An 18,542-nucleotide genomic window follows, 5' to 3' on the forward strand; every position below is an offset into this window, starting at 1 on the left:
TATGTAGCTTTATTTTCTTTAAGAGTAAACAAAATTAATGATATCTTAATAACGTTATTGATTTCTAGCACTTCCATATACATAGAAAGAATATCCTATAATAAAGTGGCTTTTTTTGTGACCCTCATCATTTTAGAATAAAGGTAAGTATTGAAAACTGCTGCCTGACATTTTTTTTGCTTTCCTTTTATTTTACTGTTTTCTTGTTTTATGTTTTCCAGGCAACCAATGAAGAACTCGGTGTACAGAAGCAGGCAGTCTTTGAACAGTCCTAGCCCAGGAGAAACTGAGATGGACCTTCTTGTGACTCGAGAAAGACCTAGACGTGGAATCCGTAACAGTGGATATGACGTAAGTTTATCAGATATATGCAGTGAAATTTGCTCAGCAAAGTCTTAACTTACTCCTAAAACCAGGAAACTATTGATAAGCTACAAGCCAGAGTGCCATTGGTATTTAATGTTACAGGATTTTACGTTCTGTAGAAGGCTCCGGATACTCAGAGCACAAACCCTTCCAAATACTTTATAGTTGTACATTATTTTACAGTCTGAAAAGCAAACAAAACATTTGCCCTGAAATTCATTATTTGCCAAAGTATTCCATTTTGAACTTAGGTGGTTCTTCTAAGTATGCAGCCACTTAAATGATACTGAGCTTATTTTCATTGCAATTAAAATCCTCTGTTCTTTACCTCTGATGCTGCTGTCTTGATTCAGAAGAATGGACATCTCTGGGAATTTCACTTAAATCCATAGGTCAGTGTTTGTGGAAATCCTGTAGGAACAGATATTGTCCTCTTACTACATCAGAACTGGGAGAGATTTGAATAGGTAAATGTCAAAATCAGCCAGAGGAGATGCTGGTTTATGGTCCAAGGAACTCATGTGGCCAACACAAGGCGACATTAGTTGTCCTTTGCAGTCTGAATGTATGCTGTGTGCATGCAGAATGAGGATAAAAATACTTCTCACACTGGGATAACGTAGAACTTTTCAATCCTTTGCCACACATACAAAATGCTGTAGTTCAGCTATCCCTGAAGATTAGTCCCTGGAATAGGTCTAATCCATTCTGGAAAATAAGGAAGTTCATCTGGGTGGTTGTTCATCCTCTAAACTCTGTAGATGACAAACATTTTGCGTGGGGCTTAATTGTCGACTCTCCCAACTGCCAGGGATGTGTTTTTAGCAAGGTGAAGCAATGTACCAAGGTCAGGGGATGTGTTCAGAGAAGCTTAAATCTTTTTCAGAATTCTTCAGGGCATGTTGTAGGTGTCAGATTTCTTAAATGATTTCCTGCATTTGGACACTTCCCATCAGATTGCATGAGTCATGTTGTGCCATGTAAGTGGGATGACTGCTTCACTGCTTTCTGAGGCATTAGAATACATCGCTCTAGCCTAGAAACAGAACGGTATAAGCTGTTAAAATAGGTTTTATATTTTGCAAAAAGATATATTTTTATTTTATTTAACCCCACTTAAATGTTTCCTTTATTATTGGGGCTTTCGTAGAGATAAAAACATTTTCAAGCCAGGCTCCCCCAGTATTCTAAATAGCAAGAAAGAGGTTTTTTTAATATGCTAATATAAGGTAGTTTTCCATAGGTGATATCTTCCTGAAATGAATGCTGAAAACATTCTGGGAACAGGCATGGTCTCTTGCTATTACTTCAAAATTAATATGCCATAAGTAGTCAGCAGAAGATTTTTTAAAATGTATTTTAATATATTGTGTAAAGTATATATAAAATATATTTTAAAGAAAATGTATTAAAAACCTTGTAAGTAGGTTAATGACTTTATGCAGATTCTGCAATGATCTGTAAGCAACAATGAACTCTGAGATCTGTGCACATCACACACAAGTTTGCTTTCACCTTTCTTTTAAGGTTGCGGTTGAGCGAGCTGTCCGTGGCAGTCATTTTTTTTACTGATAAGTTACATAAAATTCCTTTTGCCCGATGTGCTGCAGCCTCACTGCAGTGCACCTCTTCTAACTCTGAATGTATTCCCTGTCTGAAAGCAGAAAAATACCGGGGAAAATGGGACAGGATATTGAAATTTAGTTCCCAAGCCTCGGCGTGCAGCGTGGGCTGGTTTCCCTCTCTCCAGTTTGAGGTTCCTCAGAGCTGTGTCGAGTGTCTGACAGACTTGGTCTCCCAGGATACCTGCAGGCGGGCACTTATATTTGCCTGGAATTCATATGGATTTCACCAGTGGTGCAACTAAACACCTCTGTAAATCTGACCTCTGAAAATGGGTGAAAAAGGGCTGGTCTGTATGCTGAATCTTGTGTCCTTTCTTTTTTATTGAGTTACATCTTGTACCATTTTTTTTGACGTTTGCTTTGCTCTTCTGAATGTTACAGCTTTCTCAGACTCCTGCTAACCTTTTCCTCCCAGATTATTTAGCAACAAGCCCCATGAATGAATGGTGAAATTTGTCTTTCATAAGCAATTCCAAATGATCAAATTAATGAAGAAAATAGTCAATGTTTACTTCAAGTCATGAGATTTATTTTTTTACAGATTAACGAGTTGCTTTCTTATTTTTTTTAGCTGTTACCCTTATGCCCACTTATTTGTTGAGTTTATCTTCTCAACTATGACAATTTTCTTTTTCTAAAAAAGAGACCAAGATTCCCCAGATGCTTGAAGAAAACTCCTTAAGAGCTGCTAGACTCATAAGCACAACCAAATCCTGAGAGTTTCTGATCTGCCTAATTTTGCCTTGTCCTTTAAGTAGGACAGGGAAGTAAGAGCTCAGAAATCTGCCATGCCATACTACTGATTTTTTTTTAATATGGTTTAATATTTCAATCATGATGTTCTATAATTGTTTCACTCCCTATCATGATTTTTTTAGTGATATTTCTCTGAATCGTGGTTCTGTTTCTCAGAGCTAAAAACTGGTCAGGATATGAAGTCAATAGTTACATACCTGTCTCTAAAGACTATGTAGCTTTTTGTATTATTTTGGAGTCTACATTTTACTGTTTGATATTCTAAGTATGCTATTTGCCTTTATAATACCTTTTATAAATGGATTATCATTGAACAGTACCTATCTTTCAATTTTAAATAATCCCAACAGGGTTTAATATTATCACCACCTAGCAAGTAGATTAAGGAGACTTTATTAACATGTTTATTATGTCCAACACGTTCACAAAAATTGTAAGTAGAGAGAATGCTTCAATGAAGGAGTCTTGAACTTCTAGGTGGCTAATGAGCTTTATACTAGGACAGAAAATATTTATGATGTTTTTGGTGTAAAATGAAGAAAATTACCTTATTATACATATCTAAGAGATCAATATACAGAAGAATTTACTGGCATAATTTTATTGTTACAGTTAAATTAATGTAACTCCTCAAGATGCTTACACATTAATGTTTGCAAGAAGAATTTTACTGATATAGTTGCAGCAGCAGAGTTATAATGGAAGTGTATAAACTCTCAGTACAGGACTTGTCTATCTTCATGTGATTCCAGTTCCCTGTATCATATAATAACTGTGTATGAAAAAAAATCTTTATTTTTAGAATGGTAACGTTAACATATATTGGTATCTATTTATGATGCTTACGTGTTTCAATTGGTATGAAAGCAAATTACATTCATCACAAAATGATAGGATGAATTGAAATAAATTTTAAAACTAGAGGAAAAGTAATGTTCACCAGTCTCCTCCATATTTTTTGTGCCAACCTTTATATTGATACATATTAGTAGTCAGCTTTGATTTATCCTTTATTCATATGATATATTTTAGACTTTCTGTAGAGGTCTAATGGCTTCACCAAGGGGTTGTAGTAGAGAACCTGATTTATTTCTCCACTGGGTACTAGTAGGTCTCCTGTGGGATTCCATTCACTGACATTTTTACAGTCATGATGAAATAGTAGAGCCCTGGTTATTAATCATCCAGTTGGGACAGTGTGATTTCAGAGGCTCTTTGGTTGCACTTATACATGCAAACTACCATTGCATTTTATAGTCAGGGTTCTAAAATTTATCTGACTTTTATACTCAAGCTTCTAAAATGTACCTGATTTTTATTTACCTTACCTTGTAACGACACAGATAATAATGCAATCAAAATGCAGGGAGAAAATGAAGGAAAATTATTTAGTCGAATATTTCCCACAAAGCTTTTTGGTTTAAGAGAACTACATGCCATTACATTGTTCCTCCCTCACTCTGATATGTGTACCACGTAGGAAGCTGGGCTTTAAGGTTTTGAATTTGGATAATATACCATATAAATAGAACCACATAAATTGCAGTTAAATTCTAATAATCAAATGATTAATTATTCATTTGAATAATGATTTTTCCTTTTTTTATTGCTGTATTTTCACTAAGTACAAAATATAGCTATAACAGCTAAGTGAGAAAACAAATTAAGATCTTTTATTCAAATTTATTGTCAGTTTTCAGGCTAACCATGTAACTCTCCTCTGAATGGTTGATAACAGAAGGTGGTCAGTTATATATCTGACTCTGCAGATAAAGAAATACGTGCTATGATTGTCCTATAATAATATATGACCATACATGGCTTGCAAAAGATTGGGGGCACAGTTGCTTATCTAGTCAGGTATATAGAAAGTTATTGCACTATTACATGGAAAAAAAAAGCATGTCACAGCAGGAGCTACAGACCACTCAAGTAAATTAGCAGGGCAATGCTGGAGTTTTTAATAATAACATCCTGTTGTATTCTTTCATTTGTGGCTATTTTAGATGCTAACACAATTCTAACCACATGCTATATATAGCAGGAGGTACATATCCTATTCTTCATTCCAGTTATCCTAGCATCTTGAATATATTTTACTGATACTTAAAGAATTAGAAAATGGTTGCTTTCTCAGATTGCCAGTGTAACATATTTTTTTTTAAAACCATAGCCTGAAAAATTAATCTTGCAGAAGATAAATGAAGTTAGGTATTTCACTGTCAATTTCTTATAATATGATGTTTTTTTCTGTTTTTGAGTTACAGGTGAAAAAATTGGGGGGTGATTTCTGTTTGTACTTATCTATACAGAAAGAATTCCCCCAGCAGTTAACTCTTCAAGTTAAGATGCACAAGTATTATCTGCTCATTAGAGGATGTGTTTTGTTCACTTCTCCCACGTTAGTTTTGGATAAATTTCTGTGTAATTACTATTGGGCTGCTAGGTAAGATGACTGAGCTGGGTCAGGATATTTTCTGCAAGAGACAGGACGTAGTCTGTAGTGTTGTTTTTAGCATTCCTAACTGGGTAAGAAAGTTCAAGAAAACCCCTAAACTTTACTTCTGAAATCTTAACATGTGAGAACGGACAAAAGAATTTTAGTCCCTGTAGCTGTAACAAATGGTCCCTTGTAAGGGGTCCTTCATAGTGATGGTACTATCTAGGGAACCATACTCCTCCTGGCACAGTTGTAATCCCATTGATACTAACAACTAAGAAAAGAATTTAAACATTAATTGTTTTTAAGTGAATCATTGACAATTTAATCTCCTACAGAGTGCCCCTGCTAGTTTTCACAGCAAACAATGTAGGATATGAAAGGCTATTATACTCGCCTGCATCATATCACTCCTTTCCAGTATTTGTCATGCGTCTATATTGTCACAATTGCTGACTTTGTATATGCTACATCTGTGTTTGAGAATGTTTTGTGTGAAGCAGCACATATATTGTCTTGTAAAGCTTTTTACATATACGTGCTTTTATTCCATCCAACAGACTGAGCCTGAAATTATAGAAGAAACAAATGTTGACCGTGTCAACGAGCCTCGGAATTACACCAGGTCCCGTCAGGCCAAAGGCCACTCGGAGACCTCAACTTTAAGTTCTCAGCCCTCCATTGACGAGGTTCGACAGCAGATGCATATGCTCTTGGAAGAGGCTTTCAGCCTGGCCTCTGCAGGCCACGGAGGACAGAGCAGGCAGGAGGCATACAGCTCAGCACCACACTTGCCCTACTCGGAGGTTGTGACCAGTGCTCCTGGTACCATGACCCGTCCTAGAGGGGGGGTACAGTGGGTACCCACATACAGACCAGAAATGTATCAGTACAGTTTACCAAGACCAGTAAGTGAAACTTCTCTTTAGTAATAACATAAAGATATTTCTACTCTGAGACACAGGTTTTTTCAAGATGGAGCCCCATTTACATGCTTAACACCAGATGTAAAGCCATGCTTACAGTAAATAAGTACGGCTAGTGGGGTCTATGTATGTGTGGGGTCTATGCTTACCCATATCCAGCTCTTGCATGAAGGCTCATAGTATCTATTTTAACAGCAAGGTTGTCTTGTCTAAATTGTGCTTGAAAGAATGGGCTGCACTAAGCTCCAGGCTGTTCAGCAGATCAAGAACTTGCTTGCATGTCTCCTCCTGTTCATTGAACACACATTAGGAAGCAGTCTGGTTTTGTAGAAGAGCTACATAGGCAGCTGGGTATGAAGCAGTCAAAACTTCTGCATGAGGTCCATCACTGAAGAGCACCATTGCAAGAGAGGGAACCAAGTGTAATAATCACAGTGACCTGAAATGTGGGCTGTTATTGACAATCTTGCAGTTATAGCTATTGACTTGGGACTTTAGAGATGGTTCAATTCCACAGGTTTCTGAGTTGACCTTATTTAAGTCTCTCTTTATCCCTCATTTTCTAGATTCAAGTTATGGCTAGCATGTCCTTACTTCAGAAAATTAATAAATAAATTAAGAAATTAAACCCATAGATGGAAATTGTCAATGGAATATTGTAGGTATCTAGACAGCGGTTGCGGTAGTACTGTGTGCACCCTTGGTGTGTGACACTATCCCTCAATTCCCACAGACGCTATTCTCAAACTCAGCAAATTAATTTCCTTCTCATATGTCAGGTACAAATCTAAACCAGAGATGATTGCTTTCAGATAAGAAATAGCTCATGCTTATCTATCAATATCAGTGTGAAAAGCGGTTCATTTTAAGGTTTTTATTGGTCAGAAATGAATATTTTTTTGAAAGAATGCGTTTCAAATGGAGTCCCTTGAATAAGAGAATAATGCAGCAAAACGTCCTCAGTTCAAAATAACTATTGCTATGACTTCCTTTCATGGTAATAAAAAAAATACATTAAGGGATGCTGCTTCGGAACTATTCTGAACATATTTGAAAGCTAGTGGTACTGCCTGCAAAGGTTCAGGCTGGTGCTATTTAAATCATGCTAAAGGTTATTTCTGGCACTTTGAAATTGGTCCGATGAACTTCATACAATATCTAATCACATTTTATGGTTAGAATTCGATTACAAGAAACAGCTAATGGGTAGTCAAATTACTTTGACACTTGAGAGAGTCTTTCTAAAATGAAATTAAACATATTATATAGCAACAGATTTTTTAAAAAATGTAATAGCTAAACTTTTCTGGCGAATGCTTCACTGTTTTCTTTCTAAGACTCATGACTCTTCTAAATCATCTGCATGTTTAGGACTGTTAAGCATCTGCTTATCTTTCTGGCATTTTGAAGGTAGTGTTAAAAAGTCCTCTGAAGATAACTGATCACCACAGGTTAGGATAGTCATAGGCTACTGGAGTTTGGATAAGGGCTGTTAATTCATAGTTTTCTGCATATCAATTTCATGAATATGAGCAGTACTTTAACTAAGCTATTTACTGGATTGTTTTTAAACGGGAATGGAGGATTGGAACTGAAAAGTATCTAGCTGAGATGTGTGTGGCAAGTGATCTGTGGGCATGAAGAACATGGAAGAATTACTGCTCTGAGCATCTTAGCACCTATTTGCCTGTGCGGGATACCCCTGCTCAGCATCTCTGGCAGAAAAGCTGCAAAGGGGAGTGCTCAGGAGTGGGTTGGCTGACACACAGGGAAGATGTCTGGGGTGGGTGAGGTGAGGGGCAAGTGAGCAGCCTCAGCAGCTTTGGGGGTAACAGGTACCTCAGCACTGGGATGTGTGTTATAGGGGGAGGATGTTACGTCTGCAAACCAAGAATTATCTATTTTTGCCCTTTCTTAAAATTCAGTTCTTAGTGGCAATTAAAAGTCAACATTAACAATGCTATTAACATTTGAAATCTGTATTCAAGAGCATTTTGTCCTCTTAGATGGAACTAATGCAGACATTGGCTTTACTGCTGGGTCTCTAGATACAATGAAAGTATAAAGATCTTCAGCCCATTACTCTCTTCTGAAATCTGGCCCTTCACAGTCCAGACTCTAAACTTTTTATAAGATCCCATAAACTTTCCAGTAACTTGAGTGCACCTTTAGGTTTTATTATTGCAAAGGCATCTCAGAGGTGATACATGTGGTGCATAAGATTTCTAGCACAGATATTCTCTAACTCTATAAAGTACAAATGGAAATGGATTGAGGCAAAACAGCGAAAATCTGCATGCAGGTCTCCATCTCTGTGTTTCCCTCCCTGCCATAGACTTTCTGGGGACCAGAACCACTCTTCAGGCCTATATTTCTTCAGGTCTCCTCTTGGTTATGGATCTTTGATTTTTTGCAGTCAGCTTCTTGGTAGTCCCACCATTAAACTGTTGTATATAGAATCATAGAATGGTTAGGGTTGGAAGGGACCTCAAAGATCATCGAGTTCCAACCCCCCTGCCATGGGCAGGGACACCTCCCACTAGAGCAGGTTGCTCAAGGCCACATCCAGCCTGGCCTTGAATACCTCCAGGGATGGGGCATCCACAACTTCCCTGGGCAACCTGTTCCAGTGTCTCACCACCCTCATAGTAAAAAATTTCTTCCTGAGATCTAATCTGAATCTTTTTTCTTCTAATTTGAAACCGTTTCCCCTTGTCCTATCATTACCCTTCCTGGCAAAGAGTCCCTCCCCAGCTCTTCTATAGGCACCCTTCAGATATGTCTCCAGGGCATTCATCTTTCTTCTTTTTCCTTTCCATTTTGAGACCTTCTGTGGGTTTGGGGATTTCTTTATTTTTTTACATGGTAGCATTAATAACGATATTATCTGTAGCTCTTGTGAGGGAATGTCTGACTATCAAACTGCTCACGGATGACCTGTGATAACAGTATTCCTTCGAAGCTCTCTCCTGGCAGAGAATAGGTAGGAAAATGCAATCTCTTAGCGTTGTTCTGGATCCTCCAAAAATGGGATGAGATTTGAGGCTCTCTCCTGGCAGAGAAAAGCTAGGAAAATGCGATCTCTTAGTGTTGTTCTGGATCCTCCAAAAATGGGATGAGCAACACTTGGCTGGGTCTTTGTCATCCAGCTGGTGTACTACGGACTGGAGGATGGAGTTGTAGCATCGAGTGTATTAACACAAGCAGCGTTGTGCCTCAGCAGATCGTGTCACTGCTTTGGGAATTCACACAGCTTAGTTGAACAGAGAGTTACGGCCAGGGATAAAACTCCTCTTTATTGCAGGGATGGAGCAGTTCTCATCTCCCCTCCTTGGAGGAGTGAGAGTAACAGAGCTCTGGGTCCTAAGGTGAGACCCAGCACTGTACAGCAGGCACTGATGGACAGACTTGCAGGTTGAGAGACTAGTAATGTATCCATGTCCTCAGAGCTTCTCTTGGTTTCACCAGAGGTAAAGTGAGTATTCTACCAAAGTTCAGCCACTTTCAATAACAGTTACTACATTAAGTATAAAGCAGGACAGCTAGCAAAGCAAAACCAAATTCAGCTGAAATCAGTGTTTGCATTATTCCTGGTTTGCAATTTGATAATCCAATTAGCTAAATAATTCAGTGAATAAACAAAGACACTGCCCTTTCAATTCCTATGGTGAGATGGATATTTCTGTAATTAGGAGGCAACATTGAATAATTTCACCCAAGACAAATATATCTGTAAGTTGAATACTGAAGTTTAATACTGCAACCAGGGAAATGTAGACTGAAGCAAACTGCAAAATTTCCCCTTTAAACTTTAGTTATTGTGTGCCAGTTTAACTTTTTTCCCCTGCATCCTGACAGGGTGGTAAAAATATTTTAATACTGCAACCAGGGAAATGTAGACTGAAGCTAACTGCAAAATTTCCCCTTTAAACTTTGGTTATTGTGTGCCAGTTTAACTTTTTTCCCCTGCATCCTGACAGGTGGTACCTTAGACTTGTATGGGTTGTAGGAGACACTGGTGCCAGTGTCTGCTGGTGGTTGGTCTCTATCTTCCAGAGGGTTGTGCTGTATGTCTCCTGGGCCCAAAGCCTGAAGTTTCTCTGCTAAACTGAACTCACTACTTTTTAAAATTCTTCACTGTTTGCTTTTCAAATTGTCTGGTTTAGCCACAGCAGACTCCTTCACTGGCATTTCTTCCTGAAAAGGTGATGTGGGGTCTGCAGTCTGGTACCTGTGCAGTCTGTCCTGAATCTCAAATTTGATTACTGTATTACTGCCAGTGATTGTTATAGCTGCTTTTTTTTTTTTTTTCTTAATACAGTCCTCATTTTTCAATAAAATAGAGTCTGGAATCCCTGCAGAATGTTTCTCTTTTTAAGTTGGTTTTTGTTTTTTGGGTTTTCTTGGTGAAAAACAAAAGTGACGCAACACTTTTTTTTGAAGGATAAACTAATTTTGAAGAATATAAGTAGGCAAATTTTCTGTGAGATCAGCTGTCGGTTTTTTTCATTATTTTTTTTTTGTTCTGATTGGATTTGCAGCAGTGCATGAATTTCAGTGAAGTGACTTTATGTCTACAATCATGCATGTTAGCCTAGAATCTAAGGGCTCATCTAAATCTATACCAGATAGGCCACTTTAGCACAACTTTGCTTTAATTTAGCCTCTGAACTTTTTTCTTCCATTTATGTGTTGCATGTAGGAAAACATTAATGCCCCAGCCTATTGGAGAAATTTTAGACATTTCATTGGAATTCCCTCTCGTAACAGTTTTGGTGTCTGTGGAAGCTCAGCACAAAGAAGACTGACTGCCATCCCCCAGGACAGACTGTTCCTGTGTGGCACAGCAGATCTCATAACAGGATTTTTCACTTTAATAGGATGGTTTTTTTCATTTTTATTTTTTTTTGTTCTGATTGGATTTGCAGCAGTGCATGAATTTCAGTGAAGTGACTTTATTTCTACAATCATGCATGTTAGCCTAGAATCTAAGGGCTTATCTAAATCTATAACAGATAGGCCTCTTTAGCACAACTTTGGTTTAATTTAGCCTCTGAACTTTTTTTTTCCATTTATGTGTTGCATGTAGGAAAACATTAATACCCCAGCCTATTGGAGAAATTTTAGACATTTCATTGGAATTCCCTCTTGTAACAATTTTGGTGTCTGTGGAAGCTCGGCACGGAGAAGACTGACTGCCATCCCCCAGGACAGACTGTTCCTGTGTGGCACAGCAGATCTCCTAACAGGATTTTTCACTTTAATAGGATTCACTTTGCCCAGCCATTAGCAAAATACTGCCACTCACCCAAAATTGTTTATCTCCTATGTAAGCAGCAAAAATAAGTGCTTTGATTTTCTGTTTTACTTCCCCCCCTCTCCCGCCCCCCAAAATTTCAGTGCAAGCTGCAGCACATTAGTGAAATGGTCTTTGTGATCCCTTAAAATGCCTCCTTTCATATCAGTGTGCAAAGCACATCCACTAACACAACAGAGAATCACCAAATCTACCTGTGTGTCTCTGTCTACCCTGTTATACTTAAATGGTATCCGGAGTCACCAGCCACTCTAAAACATTAGTTCATGTACTGTGCCTTTAAAATAGGGGAAAAAAAGAATTTCATACTTGGTAGAAATGCATGCTGAGAGCAAGACGTGGGATGAAAGGCTTGTGGAGCCAGAAGGAAGTGTTTGGTTCAGCCTGTGAGAGCACTGCCAGCTTTTCAGACGCAGAAGAGGCATTGCAGACCATTTCAAGTCCAGCTCTATTAGGGGAAATCTAATTGAGGTTTTCTTTGATGCAAATACCATTTGTTTTTCTATACTGTTCTTCCATTAAAAATCAGTATTTTCAACCCATTGGCTAGGAAATGTACTGTTGCCTTTTTAGATTTTTTTTCTACCTAAATATAGAAATACTTTAAATACCTTTGTAGCATGCTGAAAGTAAATATTAGGAGACTTTGTAGGTGGCATGAAAGGAAAAATTGTTTTCATAGACATGCCTTTGAGGGACTCTACCCTGCTTTAAAAGGGGTGGCAGTGAGAGGCGGGAGAAAGATGCTTGGTCTGTATTGTTTTTCCCTTAGAGACACTGACATCAAAAGTAAGTATTTGATAAGTTACCTTTCCTTTGTGTTAACCCAGTTTTACAGCTATTTGAGAAAGATGGTATTGGAACATTGTCTAAACGTGTAATCTTTAAAGAAGATTACTGAAAGATAGTGGTTTTTGATATTCAGTGTGGGATTTATATTGCCAAATTCAAACCTAAATGTAGGTGTTAAGTCTGAGCTAATCATGTAAATCCTGTAGGCTCTTTCTACATGCAGGAGATAAGAGAATGACTCATCCCATGGTAATGTGTTTTTAGCTTTAGCTTTTTCTGCTGTTTGGGGAGGGAGCTTCTCTGGCTAAACCAGATACCTCTTTTTTTAGAGGGCCAAAGTCCTATGATTGAAATTTGGGCTCTAGTTTTTGTCAAAACGCCCATATCTTGATACTGGACAGCCTCCCCATAATTTGTCATTTGCTGTTGCTCTGACCTTATCTTTAATCGTGTGCATTGCTCTGAAGCATTGCCAATAAAAGCATAATTAAAAAAAAAACCCAAATCACCATGTGTTGAAGAAAAGTGTCACCTCTTTTTTTAGAGGGCCAAAGTCCTATGATTGAAATTTGGGCTCTAGTTCCTTTAATCATGTGCATTGTTCTGAAGCATTGTCAATAAAAGCATAATTAAAAAAAATCCCAAAATCACAATGTGTTGAAGAGAAGTGTCAATGAAGCACTGGAGAGATATCATCCTTGTGTCCTGAAGTATATTTCGCAAAATTCTAACCTCTAATCTATACTATTACAAAGAATTTAGAAGAGAAATTTTGTCCTGCATGTCATTTTTTGCATGTTATGGATTTCATGTACACGATTAGTTGCTCTTCACATATATTAGTGATAAAATCCAGAATTACTATGGGGGCAAGATGCTTAATTTTGTGATTTAGTGAGTTGGTCCTGTGTTCTGAATTACTCTGCTTTTTCAGAACTGTGTGAGACTTTCGTTACTGCTTTAGCAAATTACAGAGCTTGGGGTTTTTGTGAGGAGTTTTCTTTTCATCTCTTCAAGGGTGAAAGGAAGAGGTTGGAATATGCATTGCTCACAGGCAGCTTCACTTCACGAGATGCTGCTCTGAGGGTGCTTGCTGAATCTTTACAATACTTTGTTTCTGGAGGAAATGAAAATAGTGAGATCTTTTTCTCTGGATCCAAAGCAGCTGTTGAGTCTCACATAATCATAACAGACCTGCTTTGCCAGCAAGGTTAGAAATGTCACAGAGATAGTGTTTCATGTGTTTTATTTAAATTAGACTTCATCTTGGCTCTGAGCTCATTTGTTTGTGTTTTCTTCCACATCCTAAAATCACCCAAGCACTGTAAATTCTCAAATAAATGCAATTGCTATTGATGCCACAAAAAGTTAACTTCCTGTTGGCAGGCACGCAAAGCAGGTATTTATTTCTGAGGTCTTTTGGTTTTTAATTTGACTGAGATCTATGGGTGTTTCAGAAAATACTTATTTTTCTCCTTTACAGGCTTACAGATTTTCTCAGCTTCCTGAGATGGTAATGGGTTCTCCTCCTCCTCCGGTCCCTCCCAGAACAGGTCCTGTGGCTGTTGCCTCTCTCAGGAGGTATTTATCTGTTGTTTTATTTTAGCTATGATCTCTAAAACCCACTGTTGTAATAAGAACTGGGGCAAACCCTGAAGGGGAACTTACAAGGCACTTTGGAAGACACATTCTTGAAGTTAGAAACATGTTGATTTTATTTCATTTTAACACGGAGAGGAAAGGAATAATAATGAATTTTCTTTTCTATTAGGCAATCAGTTTCAATAAAATTAGGAAATCCAGTTCTCTGATTTCTTTTAAAACAGGCTTTGCCTCAACTCGCATAATGGCGTATTGTATTGCAGATGGCTGGTAGATAACTCGCTCTGTCATTCTCCCTGCTTTTCTCTGTTGTAAGGACTTGCAACAGGATATGGATGAATTGTAAGATGTTTCTCAGTACCCTGAATCTGCGAATTTCAGCCTAGCTTTCAGATATCTTATACCTGTATTTCTGAAGCTAAATATGTCCATTTGCCTCTTCCTCGCGTTAAGGGACTCTATCATTTGGGAATTTCAGCCTAGCTTTCAGATAGCTCATACCTGTGTTTCTGAAGCTAAATATGCCCATTTTGCCTCTTCCTCGCGTTAAGGGACTCTATAAATGCATTTCAAGGAGATTTTACACTTCTGTGGTGGATGAACTCCTTCAGTGCTGTGCTGTTGGGTACTGCCAGGTGCCAACTGCAGTTGGAGGCACTGCAGACCTGCCCACAGCTGCTGAGGAGCACCCAGGCCAAAGGAAACTTTCCTGAGGGGCTGCTAATGATATCATAACTGTGTCCAAACATTCAGGACACAGCTAGTTTTTGTCGACATATTCTTGTTCATGCAGTATATTTTAGCTCTAAAGCAGCTGGAACACACCTTTTCAAAAGATGTTAGTACTTCCCAAGTGCAGTTAAGGTTACTTACCATAGTAGTCTCCTACTATATGATACCATGTCATATATGCTGCAGTAATATGTTATTGTCTGCAGTCTCATGTTGATGAGCAATGGTAAAGCTCTGGTTTTTGTGTTGCACATCACAGGAATTTGTTTGAAGCAGCAAGAAAAAGCTCTATGGAATGGTCATAATATGCGTTGGCAAAGTAGTGGTCAGGCTAAAGAAGTTGTTCTCAGACTTTTGGTTCTCCAGTTTTCTCCAAACTTCTGTCATGCCAGAGTAAAATCGGATAGCTCTTGTCTAGTAGGCTTGTCATACTGCAGCTGATAGGCATGTATGTGGCTATGAATCTTATGTCAGTCAGAATGACAAAAGTTTCTATTTTTTGGTTTCTTATTGCACAGGTCTACATCAGATATTGGCAGCAAAGTGAGAATACCTGAGTCCAGTGGGGCAGATCAGGCCCAGCATCATGATCAGGCATCTTATGCACCTGGTTCCAGAGCTCCGATGTCTGTTGGTCCACTCGATCAATCAGCTTTTCACTCAGGTGAAAAAATAGTGCAGACACAACTTGTGGCTTTGAGAGCCTCACAATTTATTTTACATATAAATGAATGTATGGGATATAGCAAATACAGATGATTATTTGGAGAAGGACTGTATTAGGTGTTTTTTACTGGTACAACTGAAGGAGTTTACAAAGGATTGTTCTTTTGTAAATGCAGCATTAGTGGCGTTGTAAATCACTACTCATCCCGCAGAAGCACCAGGAAATAGTCATTTCTGAAGGTAAGATCCAGCAGTAATATACCAGATGGTCGTTGTTCAAGTATGGCATTCTGCTGGCTCACTGATCAAGAAACTGAATTATTAAAGCTCAGCAAAACAGTTCCTTTGTACCACAAAATCCGCTGGAATTCATCTTGCGTCTTGGTTTGCAGCATGTACAGAAACAAACAAAGCAGGAGAGATGGGTAACGGGGCTCTGAGGGGCATGGAGAAATGAAGTAGGTCCTTCCATTGTTTTATCAGTCAAGAATATCAGCCCAAGTGCTTGAAAACAGAATATGTACAATGGCGCTGTACATAGTGCTGCAGAAGGAGGCATAATGGCATTCAGCTCTACTTGATTTGTAAGGAGAGGGAGGAAAAACAAGGGGACACAAAGAAGACTGGGCTTTTCCAGCCTGACTGTGGGATGAGTTTTACGACTCCCTATTTCCTCTTGAGAAACTTAACTCCTAGTCTTGTCACAACAGTGGGCTGCTGAGGAGTGTAAATTGAAGGTACGTGCACCTTTCCTTTCAAAACATCCGGCAGCAGTGCTTTTTTGCACAGTCAAAGGTAATCTGTTAGCTCACCTCTCCTCTTGTTTTTGCAAAGGTGGTTCCTGCTCAAGTGCAGAACTTGTTTTGGGTCTAAATGTCCCAGTTGTAAAGGCCTAGTGAGTTCCTGGTCTTTTTTGATATGAATTTTGTTTACAAATGAATTGATCTAACCATGAGATTAAGCTGATATATTGTTTGGATGGTATTTGGAGAACATTTAGCTAAGAAAATATTTGAAATAGCTTCTCATTGGCAAAAAAATGTTTTCTTGAAGAGCTATATAAACGAGCTTACAAGATTAAAAATATATTACATTGTCAGGTCAAAGTTTTGAAATTGGTAGGTTTATTAGACATTGCTCTGTGAATCTGCCAGAAAAATTTCTTTCTTAGCTTCCTCAGAAGTAACAGAGCATTATCTCCATTGTATTCAACATATTCTACTGAGAATAATAATGTGGATATGCAAATCTGTTGTCAATTAATTAAATATAATAGGTTTGAAGGACCCATTCTACTCTTACTTCTTGTCATACCTTCTGCAAATTGTGCATGTGAATCTGAAAAGAGCAGATGCTCACCCTTTCATTTTAAAGCATTTCAAGCTATAAAATATGCCACGTTACCAAGAGCTCACTCTTAGTCTCTTACAGTAATGTGTTCTCTGACACACTTCTCTATCATTTCCAGTGATATTAAAAACAGATACGTTGTTGACAATATTCAGATGATGTGGAAGTGGAAGGAAAAGGAATTGTATGTTCTCTGCATTGACTCTAGTACAGAGCCAGTGCTCATCTGTGCAACATTTACAGTGCATCCATTCCTCACAGAAAATACTTGAGCTATACTTTGTTGTGTTCTTAGGGGATTTACTGGCTTTTCTCCTTTCACATAAATGGTGTTATTTTTGCTATATTCAGTGAATCTGAAAAGTAAGATACATGTCCATGTATTATAACTGAGTACTCAAAGCACACCATCCATGGTCTTTGTTTACTACCTGATAAAGATGATAGAGAGTTTTCCTGCCCAGGATTTAGGAATGGGGTTTTTGTGACATTAGTGTAGCAGTGGTACACTACTTGTGTCTGTCCTCACACATAAATAGACACTAGAGGAAGGAAGTATTACTGGACAAGCAAGTTGTTTGTATTTTACTCTAAACGTGGCAAACACATGGAATTATGATGGCTTCTCTCAAGGGAAATAGCGGGAGTGTGTGAGAAGATGCTTCTCTTTCAGACAACCAAGTGGGTAATCTGAGTAATTGCAGCAAGAACCACGTTGTTCTCTGCATCTCTGTGACCCCATTTATAACCCCTACCTGAAAGAGCAGATACAACCACATCCAGAGATTTGGCTGAAACAGCTGGTTTCTCCTACCCAACTTGGAGTATGATAGTAGAATTTCAGTTGAAGGCTTCCTTGACGTCCCTGTGCATACATCTTGATGAATATGTGATAAAACAGATTTGGTGTCAACAAGTTTCCTTGGAAATATTTATTTAAGTGGCAGCTGCATAATTTATTGCAGTCATAGACTCTTCCTGGGAAAGGAATTGAGCGAGTAGAGCCCTGATATTTTTTATCTGAAGTGTTGAAGTTTTATGATGGGGTTGTTGAGATTACAGCCTTTTAAATGTATTACTCATTCATTTTTGTAGGTTATGTGCCTAGAGATATTAAGACAGTTTTACTGTGTAAACTGAACGCTCTATATCCTGCTGTTGAAAAGAAAGGTGAACTACTCTGAAAGCCATGGTAACAAAATCTAAAAATTGAATACAAGGAAGCAAATGCAAGAGGAAAAGAAGCCTTTTTCCTAATGATTCCATGTTTTGATGAAGATCAGTTACTACAGGGTCCAAGTCCTAATGACTAAGGCCTTGTATCTTTATCTGCAGGCTGTGCATGATTATGGACAACTGCAAAATTATCTTCTTCAGTACTTCCCAGCATTATAGAGATGTTCTATTCAGATGGTGGGAGCCTTACACCCAACGGATGATGATCACATTCTCACCAAAAAAAAAAAAAATTTAAAAAAAAAAGACTGAGGCCAGTTACTTCATAAGTATCATACTCTAATTTATAACTGAAAATATTAGCTATTAATTATTTCTACTCTTTTTCTTAATAGGAAATACTGTACCAGCAGTGTTTGCCATACCAGCAGCAAACCGACCTGGCTTCACAGGCTATTTTATCCCAACACCACCCACCGCATACAGGAACCAAGCCTGGATGCCCTACGCTGGAGAGAACGAATTACCAGGGCAGTGGGCAGACTCAGTAAGCTTCCTTGCTTTTCTAACTACATATATTTTCTGTGATTTGCACAGGAGGGGTTTAAAGCAATGCTAAGAAATCAACAAAGAATCTGAGCAAGATAATTCTTCCTTGAATGGAAATAGTCTATAGCAGTGAAAAGTTACGAGAGGGGGCATAGATACTTTAGCTGGCCATCCCATGAACTTCTAGAGAGTTAAATCATTAATTAGGTTAGGGGCTGGCACCTATTTAAAGTTGGTGGGTTAGG

The 18,542-nt window shown here is 38.3% G+C and overlaps 1 protein-coding gene across 1 annotated transcript in view; it reads left to right on the top strand.

Annotated features, from left to right (window-relative positions):
* The window catches only part of KIAA1549L (KIAA1549-like ortholog), a 144,976-nt gene that overhangs the window by 113,791 nt on the left and 12,643 nt on the right, over positions 1-18,542 (top strand). The window contains exons 16-20 of the mRNA XM_014949275.1: positions 222-351; positions 5,748-6,095; positions 13,706-13,803; positions 15,075-15,220; positions 18,144-18,295. Of these exons, the coding sequence (XP_014804761.1) occupies positions 222-351; positions 5,748-6,095; positions 13,706-13,803; positions 15,075-15,220; positions 18,144-18,295 (874 nt within the window). The remainder of the gene's footprint in view (positions 1-221; positions 352-5,747; positions 6,096-13,705; positions 13,804-15,074; positions 15,221-18,143; positions 18,296-18,542) is intronic.

The sequence above is a fragment of the Calidris pugnax genome, unplaced genomic scaffold (genome assembly GCF_001431845.1).
Source record: "Calidris pugnax isolate Ruff unplaced genomic scaffold, ASM143184v1 scaffold177, whole genome shotgun sequence".
Lineage (NCBI taxonomy): Eukaryota > Metazoa > Chordata > Aves > Charadriiformes > Scolopacidae > Calidris > Calidris pugnax.